Consider the following 17,198-nt stretch of genomic DNA (forward strand, 5'->3'; position numbering starts at 1 on the left):
AAACTATAGATAGTTGTGAAGTGCATTTTAATTCTGCAAAATAAGGACCAATAAGCAGTTTGTGGTGATAAATGCAGAACTGAATCTTTAAGTCTTGTTCTAAGACCTGCAGATCTTAATTCAGGGGTTCAGGACATAAAAGAGGATGCCCTGCTCTTTAGATAGCATGGATCTAACTAAAGCAACCGCCCCGGAGACTAGCAAAAGGCCATGTCTCCCAGCAAGCGACATCTATGTTTTCTGGTATGACTAACACTGCTAAATTTAGTAGGGTTGCCAAGGCACCCTGCACATTCAGGAGGCAAACATCTATTTATAGTGAGGAAGCTACCATACTGTGCTGTTTAAACAGCCCACGTGCGTGTCCCCTTTGCAAATAAATGATTGCGTTTTAAAAGTAGCATGTCGTTTCCTGCCTACAAACAGCTTGAAGGTGGGTTGAGAACCAGTCATTGAAGTTAAATGACAGCTTGTTTTGCCTGGGATTCTGGGAACTGTAGTTTGCAATGCTTGCTCCACATTTTTTCAGCCTCCCAGGTTTCAAAGCTAAGCTCGGTGGTCGCAAGGGACACTGAGGGGCAAATGTGGATGAATTCTGTTTTGCGTTTATGTTCAGGGCTTTACTGAAATAGGTGAATTAATGCCTCCATGTGATCTTAGGTGATAAATAATGTTATCCCCATTCTATTTATAAAGAGCTGAGGCATAGAGGAGAAAAGAGGCTCGCCAAAAAATCAAACAGCTAGTCACTGGGAAATCTGGGGATAAACCCCAGAAATCCTGATTCCCAGCCCAGCCCTGCTATAACTCTCTCCACCCCACTCCCCTCCTAGGGCTGGGACTAGAAGCCTGGAGTTGCAATGCCCAGCCCTATGTTTGCTTCAGCTGCAGGAATACGATATTATCATGAATGTGATTGCTCAGGGGTAGAATGGTCCACTGCGTAGTGCTGCAGTTCAGGATGTCTGGGTTCTAGTCCAGGGTCTGCTATAGACTTTTCTCTGTTTGTTTGGCCTCTCACCTTTTGTCTGTTATTGTTTTAGGGCAGGGACTGTCTGTCCTTTATTGGTGCAGCACCCAGCACAACAGGGCCCAAGTCTCTCGGCTGGGATCTGTATAGCATCCGGAACAACAGGGGTGGGGCTGGCTGTGCTCAGGGAAGCTGATAGCCATGTTGGGCCCCGGGGCAAGGTGGGGGGGACACGGCTTTGCATACCTGAAAGGAGTGGGGTCAGGGCAGCCAGCCTCCAGAGTGGTCAAGTGCCCCATGCCAAACTCCCCTCCCCAGCCCTTAGAGCATGCATGGGGAGCCATTTTTGGGTCAGGGGCTCCACTTGAGTGAGAAGCAGAAAAAAGTGAGACCCAAAAAACAAATTTCTCCAGCTGAGAACCAGAAAGAGACTCCCCCCCCCCACACACACATATTGGGTGCTCCAGCCCTGCGGGGGGTCAGTGGGGGAGGGCCAACATGATCTCCCTAATGTTGAGGGGATGTGGGGAGGACCCTGAGCCTTGGGGGCCAGATCCAGGCAAGCTGGGGGCTGTATCTGGCCGCTGGGCCTTAGGTTCCCCAACCCCGCCTTTGAGCCTCCTGGAATATGCCGTGTAGCACTGCAGCAGTAATTTAAAGGGGAGCTCGGGTCCTTTAGAATAGTTGCCCTCTTTGCTACCCCTCCCTCCACCTGCCATCAGCAGGCCTGGCAGTACTATAATAAGTCAATGAAGGATGGGAAAGGGGCATTGAAATATTGCCGTGAAACCAGCTAACAGCAGGAAAGCACACGTCCATGGTAGGCCCCCCTTGCAGGATCAGCCTCCTGAGATGCCAGCCCAAGACACAAGCCCTGCTCAGCTCCCTGTATTTGTTTGCTGCATCAGAGCCCTTTACTGGCAAAGAAGAGAAATGCAAGAGCCTGGATGGGGTCGGTACTACATTTCCCAGGATCCCTTGCGCAGAGATGGGCGGGTTTTTGAGTGCAAAGCCCTTGGTGAGTTTCAGTCTGTAGCCTCCCAGCAGCCGCAGCAACTTTGTCCCCTCTCCCACCCCCCTTTGCAAGCCAAATACCAGGTGCAGTAAATAAGGGAGAAGAATTTCTCTCGGCTGCTCAGGGACCAACCAGGGAGGCTGGGCAGGGAGCCCCAGTGCATTCCTTTCTGTGCTGCCATGCTAGGGGTTCTCATGACCCTGCCAGGCAGGAGATTGTCTGGAGCCTTAGGGCAGCTTCTGGGGGGCTGGGGGAAAGGCAGGCTCCCCAGGGTGCTGGGTGGTTTCAGGAGGGGCACGTGGAGCTGCAGAGACCCAAGTGCTAGCAGCCAGCCCCCAAGCACAGTCCAATTGGTATCCAGAGCCTTCCGGAGCTGGGCAGCTGCTCCCCCACTAAGCATGGCGGCTAAGGTGGATCTGACCACGTCCACTGACTGGAAAGAGGCAAAAAGTAAGTGTGAGGATGTGTGTGTGTGTGTGTGTGTGTGTGTGTGTGTGTGTGTGTGTGTGCGCGTGCACGTGCCCAGCTACTCCTTCCCTCTGCCCATGCGCCACTTTAGCTGGGCATCATACCTCTGTTTGCAACACACCTCCATATAGGGCCACTTACCCTGTCTAATTTCCACCCCCCTAAGGGCATTTGTCCCTTCTCTGGGCACTATGCAGCTTTGCAGGGAGTCTGTATGCCAGCACAGAAATCCACCCTGGATATGGAACAGTTGGGGTCTGTTGCCACAGTGCATTGGGTTTGTTAAAAACTGACACTGTTCTTCTATCATCCCTTGTCTCTGCATCTAGCCATGCAGCATAAGTAGGAATCCTATCATGCCTTGTGCTGCCTCAGTACACGGTGGGTGATTTGTGGGATCCCCTTCTGGATTTGTGGGAGAGCATATGTGTGTCAATGCTCCCAGCATCCCTTGTACCATATCCCAGAACTCAACTGGCAGCTGTATCATTCCCAAGTTCCTTGAAGGGAGGTAGCACTTCCTAGGCCAGGTGCTGCAGGGGGAGCAGAGCTGGTGCATTGGAGCTGTGTGGCTGTTCCCTATGGTGCTGGCCTGCCAAAACCAAACCATGGGAATAGAATGCTCTGCACCAACTGCTAGTGGCACTGCAGCACCACATGCCTGAAGCTCTACCGAGCCAGCCCTGACTCTACCATGAAAGCTGCCCTGGACGTGGAGAATGTATTTGCCTATCCACTTCCTTTCAGGCACAGTCAGTGACAGAAAGTGTGATGCAAAGGTATCCATGTTGTGCTGCTGACACAGTCCCCCTGCGTTATTAATCCTCTTCATCATAGTAATGCCAGGCACTAGCCAAGAACAGGACCCTGTTGTGCCAGGCACCATACAAACCCAGGGTAAGAGACAGAATCTGCCCCAGTGCAAGATGGGGTAGCAGGTATAACTGGGGCTCATATTGACTGGTGCTTCTGCATTTCATCGTTGCACCCCTGCTGGGGCTGGCACAATACCTAAAAACCCAACACCAAAGCCCTCTTCCCTGCTCCTTTCAGTTTATAATGAGATTCAGCATCCATGTAGCCTCACCCAAGCCCTCCTGCTCTAGGTTCAACAGCCTTTTCAGTCCTTATCTAAGGGATTATCTTCCTCATAGCCCGATTTCCTAGGCCCTTTGCACGGCTGTCTTGAGGAATTGCTCCAAGACAGGAAAATTGGAAGTTCTTTAAGAGGAGTTTATTAGATGGCTAAAAAGCCACAATTCTACAATCAAGAAAGATGACAGTTTTGGCTAAAAGCCCAGTCTGGCTCAGTGGCAAAGTGAAGGCAGCAGTTAGAAATTAAAAAGAAAGTAATATAGAACAAATGGAAAAGAGGGGTAATAGATAGCAATTGATCTAAATTAGAATCTAGGAAATGTAGAAAAACCGATAAGGAGGGCTGAAGGCATCAAAGAAAAATGCATTTCTGGCAGGGCCAAGGAAAAGAAGGAGTTTAAGTGTCTTAGGAACAAAAGAAATCTTAGCAATGATACAGCCCAGTTATGAGGTGGAGATGGTAAAATTGTTCACGATGCAGAAAAGACAGAAGTGTTCAATAAATATTTCTGTTCTGTATTTGGAAAGATGGAGAATGATGCATTTGTGTTACATGATGAAGGTAAAACATTTTCAGTCCAAAACTAAGGGCAAAGTTAATGCACATCTGTGAGGGTTAAATATTTTTAAATGAGCCAGCCCAGGTAACTTGCACCTCAGAGTCCTAAAAGAGCTATCTGAGGAGGTCTCTGGCTCGCTTGATAGTAATTTTTAATAAAGCTTGGAATAGTGGGGACATTTCAGAAGACTGGAAGAGTACTAATGTTATTCAAATCTTCCAAAAAGGACAAGTGGGATGACTCAGGTAACTATAGGCTGGTTAGTTTGACATCAGTCCCAGGCAAAATAATGAAAGAACTGATATGGGATTCAGATGATGTAGATCTAAAGGGCCTATAATTATTGTCAGTCAGGATGGTTTGATAGGAAATAGGGCTTGTCAAACAAACCTGATTTCTTTCTTTGAAGAGATTGCAAGGTTGGTTGGTAACAGTAACTGCAGAGATGCAATACACTGAGACTTATGTAAGGCGTTTGCGTCACACTGCACAACAATAATAAGCACTATGTAATATCAGAAGAGCACGTTTCCTGGAGTAAGAACTGGGTAATAGATCTCAAAAAGTAATTGACAGTGGTGAATCCCTGTTGAATAGAGATATGTCTCGGGGTGGCTGGCCCTTTAGAAGGAGTCAGAGGCAAGGCCCTCTCTATTCTGATGGGCTTCTTTAAAGGGAATGACAGTGAATTGGCTGCTAGGAAAAGGGCAGGAGCGCTAGTGGTACAGGGCAGGAAAACTTCCAGGGAAAGGAATTTAATTTAGAGGTTCTTAGATAGATCCTGGTAGGTTGGACCTCCTGTGGCTGTGCTGTCTGGAGAAGAGCTGCAGTCGGCTGGAGGGTCCTGGCCTGCAAAGAATCATGCCAGAGTGTCACTTGGCTACAGGGCCCAGGACTGAAACACAGATAGAATCAGCCTCCTGCTAAGAAGCCTGGGCGAGGGTCTTGTGTTTGTGTTAATAACAGAGACCTTCAATTGCCAATCTTCCCGGTGGCCCAGTTAGAGAAATTAAGGCAGAGTGTGTCTGTAGTACTATATGTGGCCACATGGAGGTGTGTGGGATGGCATCTACTTTACAGGGCATTCCTAGGGAAGGTCTCTAAGGATCAGTATTAGGCCCGATGCCTATCCACATTGCCATCTGTCACGTTACTGGATCTTGAGGGGAGCAGCCAGATCACTGCTGTACCCATAGGTGGGGTGTTGGCCCCAGAAAATGGTATAAAAGGGGGCCATGTGGGGTGCTGAATAGAAGCTTATTATCCAATAATCCTATGTAAGCTATTTATGTGGTTGTATAATGTCTGTGTGTGTAGTTAGGAATCTGTAGTCTGTGTGGATACTGAATACTTCTCTGCATGTGGTTGAGCATTGGGCAGAGCCCAGGCCTGTGGACATGCTAATTAGCGAGGCTCTGTGGGACAATGGCACTCAATGGGCCAAGGACACACCTAAAGCATGAGGGCAGACACCTAAGAGCGGCCAGCGGAGAGAGGCTGAGGACCAGGTGACCTGCTGCATACCAGAAGAGGCCAGGAAGGAGGTATAAAGAGGCCATGTGGCCGATGCCATTTTGTTCTCAGCTCAGCACTTCATCCCAGAGGCAGTATTGCAGGGATCGAAGAGCCCGGAAGACCTGTGAACCCATCCTGATGCTAGGATGTGCAACAAGGACTTTTAAACCAGCAGCTGTAACATCTCTGCTAGAGCCTGCATCGAGGACTGGGAGATTCGGTGCATGTAACGTACTATTCTTTAACAACCTTACTCTCATGCTTTTCTTTCTTGCGATAATAAACCTTTAGATTTAGATTCTAAAGGATTGGCCCAGCGTGATTTGTGGGTAAGATCCAGAGGGTAAATTGACCAGGGATCTGTGTCTGATTTCTTGGAACCGGACAGAACTTGTTCGGGGTAGGTGGGATTGGGTGTTAGGACCCCCCACCTGTGTATGAGGCCCGGGGCCATCTGGGGCACGGATATTGCTGGGGTGTCGGAGGGGTTTTGCTCGTGAGGCTTCAGGCAGGCAGCTGAAGCGCTCTGTGGGACTGGTTTGTGGCCTGTTTGGAGAGGTCACCAGTCTGGGGGCTGTAAGGAGCCCCGGATTTGAGCAATTCGCCCTGAGCGGACGCCCTCAGCTGTGCCCAGACATGGCCCGGTCCGTCACACCATCAGTGCCTTCAAAGTATAGGTCTGTACACAGGAATTTATGTGGGGAGTGTGAGCTGTAGGAGGGGCTGGTGGCTGCCCCGCCCCTGGGGCCCAACCTCCTCTTGGCCTTGCTCCTGGGAGAGAGGGGGGATATCAGCCCCAGCCTTCCTCTACCTGGTCAGCGTACGGGGGAGGGTGGCTGGGTCAAAATGCTGTACTCATGGGGATGCATTTGCACCCTTTGCACGCACTCCTTCCCCCACCCCATGTATGGGCCGGAAATAAATATAAAATCACTGCTACTAAAACGTATGGAGACTCAAAGATGTTTGAAGTGGGATGATGAGGACGGTTCTCTAGAGCAATACAGATTGTTTGGTAAGCCAGGCCCATTCCAACAAAGTGTGTCAGAGGAACAAGTTGGGCTGGCCATCCCAACAGAAGGGGGAACTGTATCCTGGGGAGTGGTGACTTGGAAAAGGAGTTGGAGGTCATCAAGGACAGACAACTCAGCAGAAGCACCCAGTGTCAAGCTGGAAAACAAGGGCCGGTGTGGTCCTTACCTGTATGAAGAGAGAAGGAGTGAGACGGAGCAGAGAAATGAGTTTAACTCTGAATATGGCATGAGTGAGACCAGGTAGGGATGGTATATCCAGTTGTGGAGGCCACATTTCAAAATCAAGGTTGAAAATGTGGAGAGGTTTTAGAAAAGAGCACAAAATGATCTGCGGGTGGAAAAAGGCACCTGAGAATGAGAAACTTGGGGAACTCAGTCTGGTCAGCTGCTCAAAAGAAGAACGAGAGGTAACATAGTTATAGGTCTTTGCAGGGGGAAATACTAGGGACTGAAGGGCTCTGTAGCCTGACAGAGAAAGGTTCTCGTTCAGACTATGTCTGGAAGCTGATGCCAGACACATTTCAATTAATAGCATGGGTGATTAACCATAGAAGCAGTTCTTGAGGGGAGTGGTGGAGTCTCCATCTTCTGATGTCTCCAAATCCCCCAGGCCAGAGGCTTTAGTCAAACACAAGACATTGGGTTCAATAGAGGGAGAGCTGGTTGAAATTCTGTGGCCTGTGCCATTCAGGAAGTGGTGAGTAACACAGAGACTGTCTAATGCCCTCATATATGCCCAAAGCCTCTTTTGGAGACCAGGTCAGTATTCTTCTAAAGGTGAGGGCTGTATTGGCATTCACCCCTGAGGTAAGGCAGGAGAGCCTACTTTAAATTCCCATGGTAAATTTGTGTTTGAACTCTGGAAAGTGTACGGGGAGCCAGGTGGAAGGAGTGCTGGGTTCATTTCCAAGTTCTACTGAAATTGTGACCATAACCTCAGAAAATTACCCTTACTTGTTACAGCTTAGAAAATATATGAGCTGTGGTGAGAGCTTGGTAGCCTCGCGATGGTCTTATGAGTTCAGGGCTATCTGTTATGGATCCATGGGTCCTGAAAGCTAGTGCAGCCTGCCCTCCTGCATAGCACAATCCAGAGATTCCCCCTCCACTGCACTCCTTCAGCTTTTTCCTGAAGCCCATACCTTTGAGGCAGAGCTAGGATCAAGCTCAGTGGAAGTGAGGGGAGTTGGGGATCTGCCTTGAGTTACCGCCTGGCTCATATTTGACAAGCCAGACCAGGTTTTTTGTATGGATTTGCCTTTGCCAGTTGCCAGATTAAAAATAAAACAGCACATGACATTATTTGTGAGTCTAAAGATTTGCATTACTATCACAATACACTGGGATACCTATTGGGGTACTAATACAAATTCGTGTGGAGCTAATGATGCTTCAGTATTCCTATTTCTGCAGGTTAAGTAAGAAAATGTTGTCAATCATGTCTCTGTGTTCTCTCTCTAGCTACTATACGTGGCTGTTTAAAGGGGGTTGTGGAGTTGCCTTGCAGTTGCGAAGAGTGGAGGGCTGGGTTTTTTTGCATTTCAGGGGTGGTAACCCTAGACCTGCCCCAGGGCACTTGCTCCAGGGGCTAGTTTCCTTCCCCCTGACACAGCACACCCCTCATTTGCAGAGGACCTCAGTCTCAGGTTCAGCAGGAAGGGTGTGAAGTGATGCTCCCACAACAGGGTAGGCAGGACCATGCCACTTGGAGTGCGCCAGCCTCAGCGTGCATAACGTCAGTGCTTGGGTCTATCCTGCTCTGCGGGGTCACCTCAGGCAAGGCCTCTCCCCTGAACAGCTCCTTGTGCTTTGCTCTTGCAGTGTGGTTGCAGTGGCGGGAGGAGGGCAGGGCAAACCAGATTGTCTGGGGAACCCCTCTCTGTCTGGATCCTGTCCTTCTTGCCTGCCTCCTGGGGTGAGCAGCCAATCGGAGCAGCCGTTAGAAGTGCTCTCAGCATCCCTGAAGCCATGCTCATCACCTGAGTTGGGGGTGACTGATGGCTCCTCTGCCTCCCGTCCTGGGAGAAAGGGCGTTAAGTGGTGGGAGGGGGAAGAATGCCTGGAACTGCCTCCCCAGTCTGAAAGGGGAGGGGGACCCCACTCCAGCTAGATCAGAGAGGGGGGAGGGGAAAGAGCCCAGAAAGCACAGAGGTGGGGCTGGGCTGGGGGAAGGAATGGAGGATGGGGGAGGGCTGGGTGAGCAGTGGAGCTGAGGGGGAAGATGTGATGGGGGACAGTTTTGACTTGGAGGTGGGGGCAGAATTGATTGCTGGCTGGCCTCGGGCACATGCGGGTAGAGGTGCAGCAGGGGCCCTTGTCTCTTTACCTAATGAAGCGGGAGAGTGGGCAGCAATAATTGTCCTCCACCCTCCTGCTCCCTCACAAACACTGTGCACTTTAAAGATCAAAACATCACAATACAATGGTTTAAAAAAAAAAGTGTGTGTGTGTGTGTGTGTGTGTGTGGGGTGACTCATGGTTTTGCTCCCCTGAGATGGGAAATACTGAGCTATACAAGAAGTGCTACAGAAGTGCAGGGGGTGATAATAGGGGCACCTCATTCTCGTTACCTTAGTAACACTTCTGTGGGCCTTGTCCCTCCTCTGCAGCATACCTGAAAGGTCTGAATCAGAAGCAAAGACGGGAGCATTACTACACCAAGGACTTTATCACACTGAAGGACATCGACACCTGGAAAAAAATGGCTAAAAGTGAGTCTTAAGGTTTTAAAACCCTTTGTCAGTGGGTAGCAGATTTCCATTGTGGGTCAGGGTTGAGGGGCACTGAAAGAGCTGCGGTGGGGGAACCCCAGGATTGGGATAGCAGAGGACTGTGGTCAGGATTAAGGGGCACTTAAGTGGCTTCCAGTTCAGCCATCTGAAAGTAAAACCCAAACCCCAGTGTGAATTGTGGAGTGGAGGGCTCCCCAATTTGGAATCTGCTCTCCCTCTCAGTTCTGCTTAATCCCAGGTCTATCGTGCTTTGGGCATGGCACAGCCCTGCCCTTTCTATCCCAGAATCCTGGTTCTGTGAAGGAGCGTATGGCTGGATTCTTCTCCTGTAGGGCATGGAGACCCCTGACCTTGGCCCCTTGTTTCTAGATGCCCGACTGAAGCAACCTGAAGAGGCCAAGTTCCCCAAGGACAATCAACTGAATGAGAAGATCTCTCTTGTTCGCCGGGACATCACGAAACTGGAGATGGATGCAATCGTCAATGCAGGTGAGTGGATCACAGATCCTCTCTTCTGACCGGAATCCCTGCTCCTATGGAAACTGCAGCTCCCTCTCTCTACATGTTGCTTGTTGGGGCAGCTGCTTTTGGTCACAGGGGGTCATGCCCCATGGTGAACATACGGAAAAAGAGGACTAGGTGGGACAAAGCATGCTCCCATCTACCCCTGAGGCTGGCAGGAGTGCTAGCTGCCTGTCAGGCTTATGCTCTGAGCAGGGAGCATGTTTCTGAAGTGTAGGGTGCTGGGCTGCCCCCAAGAGCTGCTGGCTGGATGCCACTTGGCTCTGGCCTGTCTGTTTTGGAGCACAGGGCTCCTGCCTGCTCAGAAAACATGCAGCCTATGCCACTTCTGCACAGTCAGTTCTGTTGCCCCCCCCCCCAGGAACCCCTCAATTTTGTAGGACTTAACCCTATCCCAGATGTGTGTGTAGGGTGTTCCAAGTGCTCTGTAGAGTTGGTTATTTGCCTGCCCAAAGATCATGGTGCATGTCTAGGATTTTGGTTGGCTGTGCAGGGTGACTGGATCTATTGCCACCAATAGCTGCTCTATATTTGTCTCCATGGGCTGTGTCACCTTGCTGCTTAGTGAGTTGTCTCTGTGAGGTGGTTGGGGCTTGGGGCTGATTGATGGATATGGATTTATCTGAGATTCTTTTTAAACCTTTGTTCAGAGCAAAACTCCCTTGCCCATTAGTGAGGCCAAGCTGGGACGTGTCTGATTGGATTAGGGGAGGTAGGTTTCATGTGGCACTGACCCCATTTTTGCTGCTGTCCATTTGTGAGTGTGGCTTGGGGTGAGTGTCACAATCTTGCAGGAAATGGAGGTTGGTGCAACTAACTCTCCCTGAGCATCGGATGGCTCTAGAACCCCAACCCTGCTACCCATCGGGAAATGGGCTGAACTAAACCTGAGGTGTGGGTGGGCTGGGTACTATCTGGATTTCATTACTCTTCTGATACAACTGATTACCCCTCTCTTGTACCATAGCTGGCAGGGTGTGGGGCAGGCTCTCCTGTCCAGCATCGTCAGGGTTAAATGAACCAGTGAGACATCTCTCCCTGTAACCCAGGCTGTTGGCAGACTCAAGTGAGTGGCATACCAGTTACTCAGGGTAGCTCCCCCTTCTGAGAGAATTCGGCTCAGGCTCTCTGCAGACTCAGTCAGCGTTACTGTGTTGAATTACGTTCAGGGCAGCTCCCTCCATCAAGAGCAGTCTGCTCAGGCTCTCTGCAGGGGGAGGGTGACTGCATGTGTTACGCTAGGGGCAGATCCCCGTTCTCAGCATGCTAGGCTCAGGGTCTCTGCAGGCTTGCGCAGGTGTTGCTGCAGCTGTTATACTTGAAATCAAATGTTCCAGCTTTTGGGTTTGAATCTTTTTCATGCATCATCCCATGACTCCAGGAGTTGGGGTTTTAAGATAAATGTCATGTAGCAGGGGCTTTTTGATAGAACTGTGAGAGTGGGCAAGTGTGATCATAGACCTGACTGAGGCCTTAGACATGATAGACCCCATGTCTGTTCCTTGCCACTCCCTTACCATGCGGTTGGATTGAAGCCAATGCCTCGCTTCAGGGGAAAAGCCCCATGTTTCATTTCCCATCCCCTGATCCAACCACTCACCCTCCCTCTGGTTGGGGTCCAGATTGGAGCTGGTGGCCTCTAGAGAGGAAAGGTAATGTCTCTCTTTTTTGATGGGGTGTGTGTGTGTGCGCTTTTCCCCCTGTGGTCTCCAATCCGGTGTGTGCCAAAACTGAATGATGGAGCCTTCCCCAGAGCTGCCCTCCTTCTTTTTCAGCACAGATGCTCCATTCTGTACTCAATTGAATCTGATCCCAGAGTCCCCCCGAGAGATGACTCCAGTGCCATTTATCTCTGACATCCAGCTAAGAAGCCCGTCAACACAGTCAGCACACCCACCTCAAGCTGCAGGGAGATAAACTCTAGCCGTATGTTCCCTGTGCGTGTTCATCATGGTGGGTACTTGTGAGGATAGGGCTCTGCTTGGAGCCAGCTGCTTTATGAGAACTGACTCCACCATGGGAATTACCAGTCTGGTCATCCATCCCAGTATGCCACCTCTGACAGTGACCAGTACAAGATGCTTTGGAGGAAGTTGTGAGAGCAGATATGGGTTTATCTGCTTTCCCTGAATATCTCAGACTAGACCTACTAGAGATCAGCTTAAGCCCTGAATCCTAAGGCTGTGTCTACATTGGCATGATTTTGCGCAAAAGTGCAAAAACTTGCTGCCTGTCTACACTGGCAGGGAGTTCTTGCGCAAGAACGCTGACATTCTAATGTGTGAAATCAGTGCTTCTTGCGCAAGAACTATGATGCTTCCGCTCAGGAATAAGCCCCTCTTGCACAACGGTTCTTGCGCAAGAGGCCAGTGTAGACAGGCAACATGAATTTCTTGCGCAAGAAAGCCCGATGGTTAAAATGGCCATTGGAGCTTTCTTGCGCAAGAGAGCACTGATTTCTACAGTGTCTACAGTGGCACGGATGCTCTTGCGCAAAGGCACATGCCAGTGAAGATGCTCTCTTGCGTAAATACTCTAACGCAAAAACTCTTGCGTTAAAGGGTATTTGTGCAAAATCTTGCCAATGTAGACGTAGCCTAAGGGTTTAGTTCCCATCCAAAATCTTTGCTAGGGAGGTTATCTCTGCCTTTGGCACTTACTAGGGGTGTTTGAATGTAAATGACTGTTTAACAGATAAACTGATAACTCGGCGAAGCCTCCGGGAGCCGGGGGGTGGGGCAAGGCAAGGGCTGCTGCCCTGACTCCCGGAGAGGCAGCTTCTGCATCAGGAAAGCCTCCTCTTTATACTGCAGAGCCTGTAGTGTTAATAACTGTGAAACCACTGAGATTTTCAGTGATTACACAGTTACCCTAATACACAATTTTTAACGTCCCTAGCACTTATATGACAAGAACTGGAAAATGGTCAGATTTTAGGTTCCCAAATCCTGGTGATGTTACTAGCTTGGAGAGGGTTCAGAGTAGAGCCCCAAGAATGGCTAACGGTTTGGAAACAATGCCTTAGAATGCAATACTCCAGGAGCTCTATTTAGCTTACATGAGGGACAGAAATTTGATGGTAGATGTCCCTTCAGTTTAACAAAGGTTCAATAAGATCCAATGGATTGAAGATGAAGTGAGACAAGTTTGCAAAAGAAGGCACAGATTTGTATCAATTTGGATGATTAAGCAATGGAATAACTTCCCAAGGGGATCAGTGCATTCTCCATCACTAGCAGTGTTTTAAATCCAGACTGGCTCTTTTACTAAAAGATCTGCTGTGGTTCAATGAGGAATTAGTTCAGGGTTGTCCTATGGGCCATGAGTTATACTGGAGGTCCAGCTACATAATCTTGGGACTTTCTGGCCTTATGATAACCTAAGAATCAGCTGTTCTAGCTCTGGACATTTTTGTTAGTCATAGAAATGTGCAGCAACTCTTTGACTCTTGCTACGTTTTTGATTTCTTAACTGTATCCAGTGGCAGAGAGTTCTGCTGGCTAATAATTGTCAAGTAACAAAATATTTCCTCTGATCAGTTTAGAATTGGCCACCCTCCCATTGTGTTCCCTGACTCTTGTGTTATATGATGAGCGGAAGTGTCCCCGCTTCCATTTGCTCTAGAAAGCCTTGCAGGTTCAAAGTCATTGGAGGGCTGTTTTGTACCCTGTTGTGCTGGGTGCAGTACAGTCCTACAGTTCAATGAGGAGCTTGCAAATGAATTTTTGTCCCCTTAAAAAAAAAAAAGGTAGTTTTTCTTTTAACACAAGGGCATTTCTGGTTGAAATTACGTTTTGCTGGGAAAATTTCCCTCCCACTCACTTTGGCACTAGTGGAGGGGAGGGTTCATGTTTGTAATAGAAACTGGGGTGCTATGGGAGTTGCACCAATGGGCGGTGATGCAATGAGGGTGAGAAGCCAGGAATATGCTTGTGGCAGGAGGGTTAGGAAAGGATGCGAAAAGGTGTCAGTTTCCAGGCACCGGAAGGGCAGCTGTTTGAAGGGCAGTGGCCAAGCCAAGCTCAGAGTGGCTGAGGGTGAATGAGCAGGTGTCTGGGGAGCAGGAGCACTCTCTAGGATTGCAAGGAGTGAGAAATTGCTGTGGCTGAGTGCTTTGGGGACTACCAGAGCCATTTCTTAAATGCAGCCTTGGACTCTTGGCTGGAAACAGGAACACAGAGACAGTAATGAAGTGGCGGAGGCTGCGACAGTAGATTTGGAGAAACCTCTGAAGGCGAGATGGTTTTCTGAGCCACAGAAAATCATTTAAACCCCTTCTACCTATAAAGCAAAACTTGGCCTCTAATAATATGTGTAGTATAGTAGCTTCTATGAGTCCCAAATCAATGAGATTGGGGCTCCCATCATGCTGGGCTCTGCAAAGCTCCTGACCAAAATTAGGGCCCTGGTCTGTGCAGAGCCGCATGATGCATGGTGAGAGACAGTCCCTGCACTAAAGAGCTCACACTCTGAATAGATGAGGGGGAGAAGGGTGGACATACTGTGAGGGGGAAGGGTTACCCAAGGCCAGTGGCAGAGCTGGGAGCAGAGCCTAGATTTCTCCTTCTTTCCTTTGTCTGATTTGGCTGTTTCGGGGTTTGCTCTATATAGAATTTGCATCAGTGACTTAAATCTGTTGTGGAACGGAGTTAGTTAAGTCAGTGCAACCCCTGTGGATATTTGTATCTGCTTAAAATGACTTAATCGTTTTAGTTGGTGCCTGTAAATTGACTACTGTGAGATTAAATCGATGTAAGCCAGGTTGAAATTGATGTAAGGGCATCCTCATGCAACAGTGCATCTGAGTCACTAACTTGGTGTAAAGTTACCTCTCTGATTATATTGCTGGAACTCGGAATTAAGGCCCATTTGTGTCTGTGCAGCACAGTTGGATCCCGTCTCACTGGTCCCCCCTACCTTGGTAGACACAACAAGTAATAACATGTCAAATATTGACACAGCTGATCCTTCACTGAAATGTGCTCTCCCCCATGCCACAGCTGGGCAGAAGAGGGCGCCCGTGCCTCAGCTTTCCAATGTGCTGCTTATTAATTTCCTCCCCGATAAATCAACCTGTTTATTAGAAGAATAAAAGTCTTAACTAACAAGGGGCTTTGTCAGTGCTTCATAAATCCTGCTTCTGTGCCTCATGAAACCCATATGTGGTTAATTCATATGTAAAGTCACAAGCAGGAATATAATACCTGTCCATTAAATTCTATGCGACCTGATAATCATCATTAGCCATGAGTAATTGCCTGATCAGCATTGCGCAGCAGTAAGGGAAATGCATTTTCTGCTCCTCTGTACTAACAAGGGTATGTGTGGATCAGGGGGGTGTTTCTAGGCCTGGGAGGCTCCTTTGTAAGTCACTGCTCCTGGGGAGAGGGGACAGGTCCAGGCTTTTTCCTGCATGGAATGGAGTGTTTCTGCCAGGATGCTGTCCCTCTAGAATTGATGCCTGCAGCACTGAGCGGCATGTCCATGGCTCTTTGGTAAAACATCTAAGAAGTTCCAGTTCATTCGACCGGACAGGGCAGAGCAGAGGACGTCCGTGGCTGGCGTATGCTGATCCAATTCTAGTGGTGACAAACGAGTGACAGACAATTTACCTACTGATTCCAGTGGCATGATGGCTGATTTATACCAGCCGAGGATCTGGCCTGAGGACCCTTTGCAATCCTCTGACATCTTCATAGTTTGATCTAAAAAACCAGCATGGATATTAACAAAGCATCCCAGCCCCTTGGTCAGGTAATATACAGCTGGCTGTCCTCTTATAGGTGGAAAACATGACACACAGACAGAAAAAGTGACTCTGCCAAGGCTGTACAGGAAATCAGTGGCAAAGATGCAAATAGAAGTCAGGAGTCCTGAATCCCATTCCACTGTCTTCTGATCACTAGTTGCCCTCTGTAGTTAAGAGAATAATGAAGTGAGACATGATTAAGGCCACTTACCATACAGAACATAGGGACAATATATTCAGAATTGGGTTGCTAATGTTTGGCTCCTAAATGAATATTTAAGCCCCTAGAGAAGTGGCCTGATTTCTGTAGACCCCACTAACTGCTCAGTCTCTTGAGAGACAAGTTGGCCTTGCAGCTAAATCTCTGGGCCAGGGTTCAAGGCACCTGTGTTCAGCTGAGGTTCCTCTCCCCCATTTGCCAGGTACTGCACAGACACACAGTGACAGCCCTTGCCTGGAGGAGTTCAGAAGCTATATAAAGGAGGAAGAAAACAGAGGCACAGATGGGGAGGGACTTGTCCACATCAGAACCCAGGAGTTCTGTGCTATTCTTCCCAGTCTGTCTGAACTGCAGTGCTTTGCATCTTGGAAATTAATAATCTCTGACAATCTTGGGAGATCTGGGTCAATCACCTCCTCTTTCACCTCTTGCCCTGTATGGCCTGGGCAAGTCACCGTGTTTAGCATGGCCGACAGCCAACGTGGGCCCCGGGGCAAGGTGGGGGGGGGGATGGGCTCCATGACCCCAGAGGGTGTGGGGCCTCATGTGGAAGAGGGCAGAGTCTGAGGGCAATCAGCTCTTAGTGCTGCCCAGACTACAGCTGTCCCACCTCCCCCCTCCCGCCTCAGAGCTGCATGGAGCAGCACTCCAGCAGCAATTCAAAGGGGCCTGGGGCTCCGGCTGTTGCTGTTGCAGCAGCAGGGGCGGGGAACTGCAGCTCACTTGCTCTCCTCCCCTGTCTGCAGGCCTGATCATGTCTGTGCCCGGTGTCCCTGTCCGGACGCTGGAGATAATAGCACTGCCCTGCCTTACAGGCAGCTTGTAACCACATTACAGCAGTGGGGTTCTCAGCCTGTTTGGGTTCAGGCCCCTTCTGTAAACTGTGATGGCCTGTTGTGACCTCAGGACCAGGCAGGGCTTCATGTTCACTGGATTGAGTCCAGATGCTCCAGTGAGAGATGAGCAGCTAGTGCGGTCCCCCTGGCAATTGTGGGAGGGGAAGGAGCAACAAACTGAGACACTCCCCTCCAAAAACCGATGGCCCATAGGGAGGCAGAGGGTAAGGTGCAGGGAGGATTTCGGGGCTGATAGGCCAACTGGTGAGATTGTGGGGCCCAGCAGTGTAGTGAGGAAGAAGTTGGATGGGCTGAGGAAGAAATTGGAGGGCTGGGGGAAGGCTCTAGAGCTCACGGGAGGGAGGGGAGCTGACAGGTCTCAAAAACCAAATGCCCCCTGCCCCACATGGCCCATGGGTGCATAGGGTAAAAGCATGGGGGAGAGCTTGGAGTTCTGGGGGTAACATGGTGGGTCTGGGGAA

At 49.5% G+C, this 17,198-nt stretch overlaps 1 protein-coding gene across 5 annotated transcripts in view; it reads left to right on the top strand.

The window, feature by feature from the left end:
- The first annotated feature begins 1,989 nt into the window (after window positions 1-1,989).
- The window catches only part of MACROD1 (mono-ADP ribosylhydrolase 1), a 222,026-nt gene continuing 206,817 nt past the window's right edge, over window positions 1,990-17,198 (top strand). For 2 of the 5 annotated variants that reach the window (XM_075939103.1, XM_075939102.1), the window contains exons 1-3: window positions 1,992-2,435; window positions 9,267-9,368; window positions 9,759-9,878. In XM_075939103.1, the coding sequence (XP_075795218.1) occupies window positions 2,165-2,435; window positions 9,267-9,368; window positions 9,759-9,878 (493 nt within the window). In that variant the 5' untranslated portion in view covers window positions 1,992-2,164. Of the gene's footprint in view, window positions 2,436-9,266; window positions 9,369-9,758; window positions 9,879-17,198 lie in introns of all 5 variants that reach the window. The other 3 variants (XM_075939106.1, XM_075939105.1, XM_075939104.1) reach the window with 2 other exon arrangements.

The sequence above is a fragment of the Pelodiscus sinensis genome, chromosome 11, assembly GCF_049634645.1.
Source record: "Pelodiscus sinensis isolate JC-2024 chromosome 11, ASM4963464v1, whole genome shotgun sequence".
Lineage (NCBI taxonomy): Eukaryota > Metazoa > Chordata > Testudines > Trionychidae > Pelodiscus > Pelodiscus sinensis.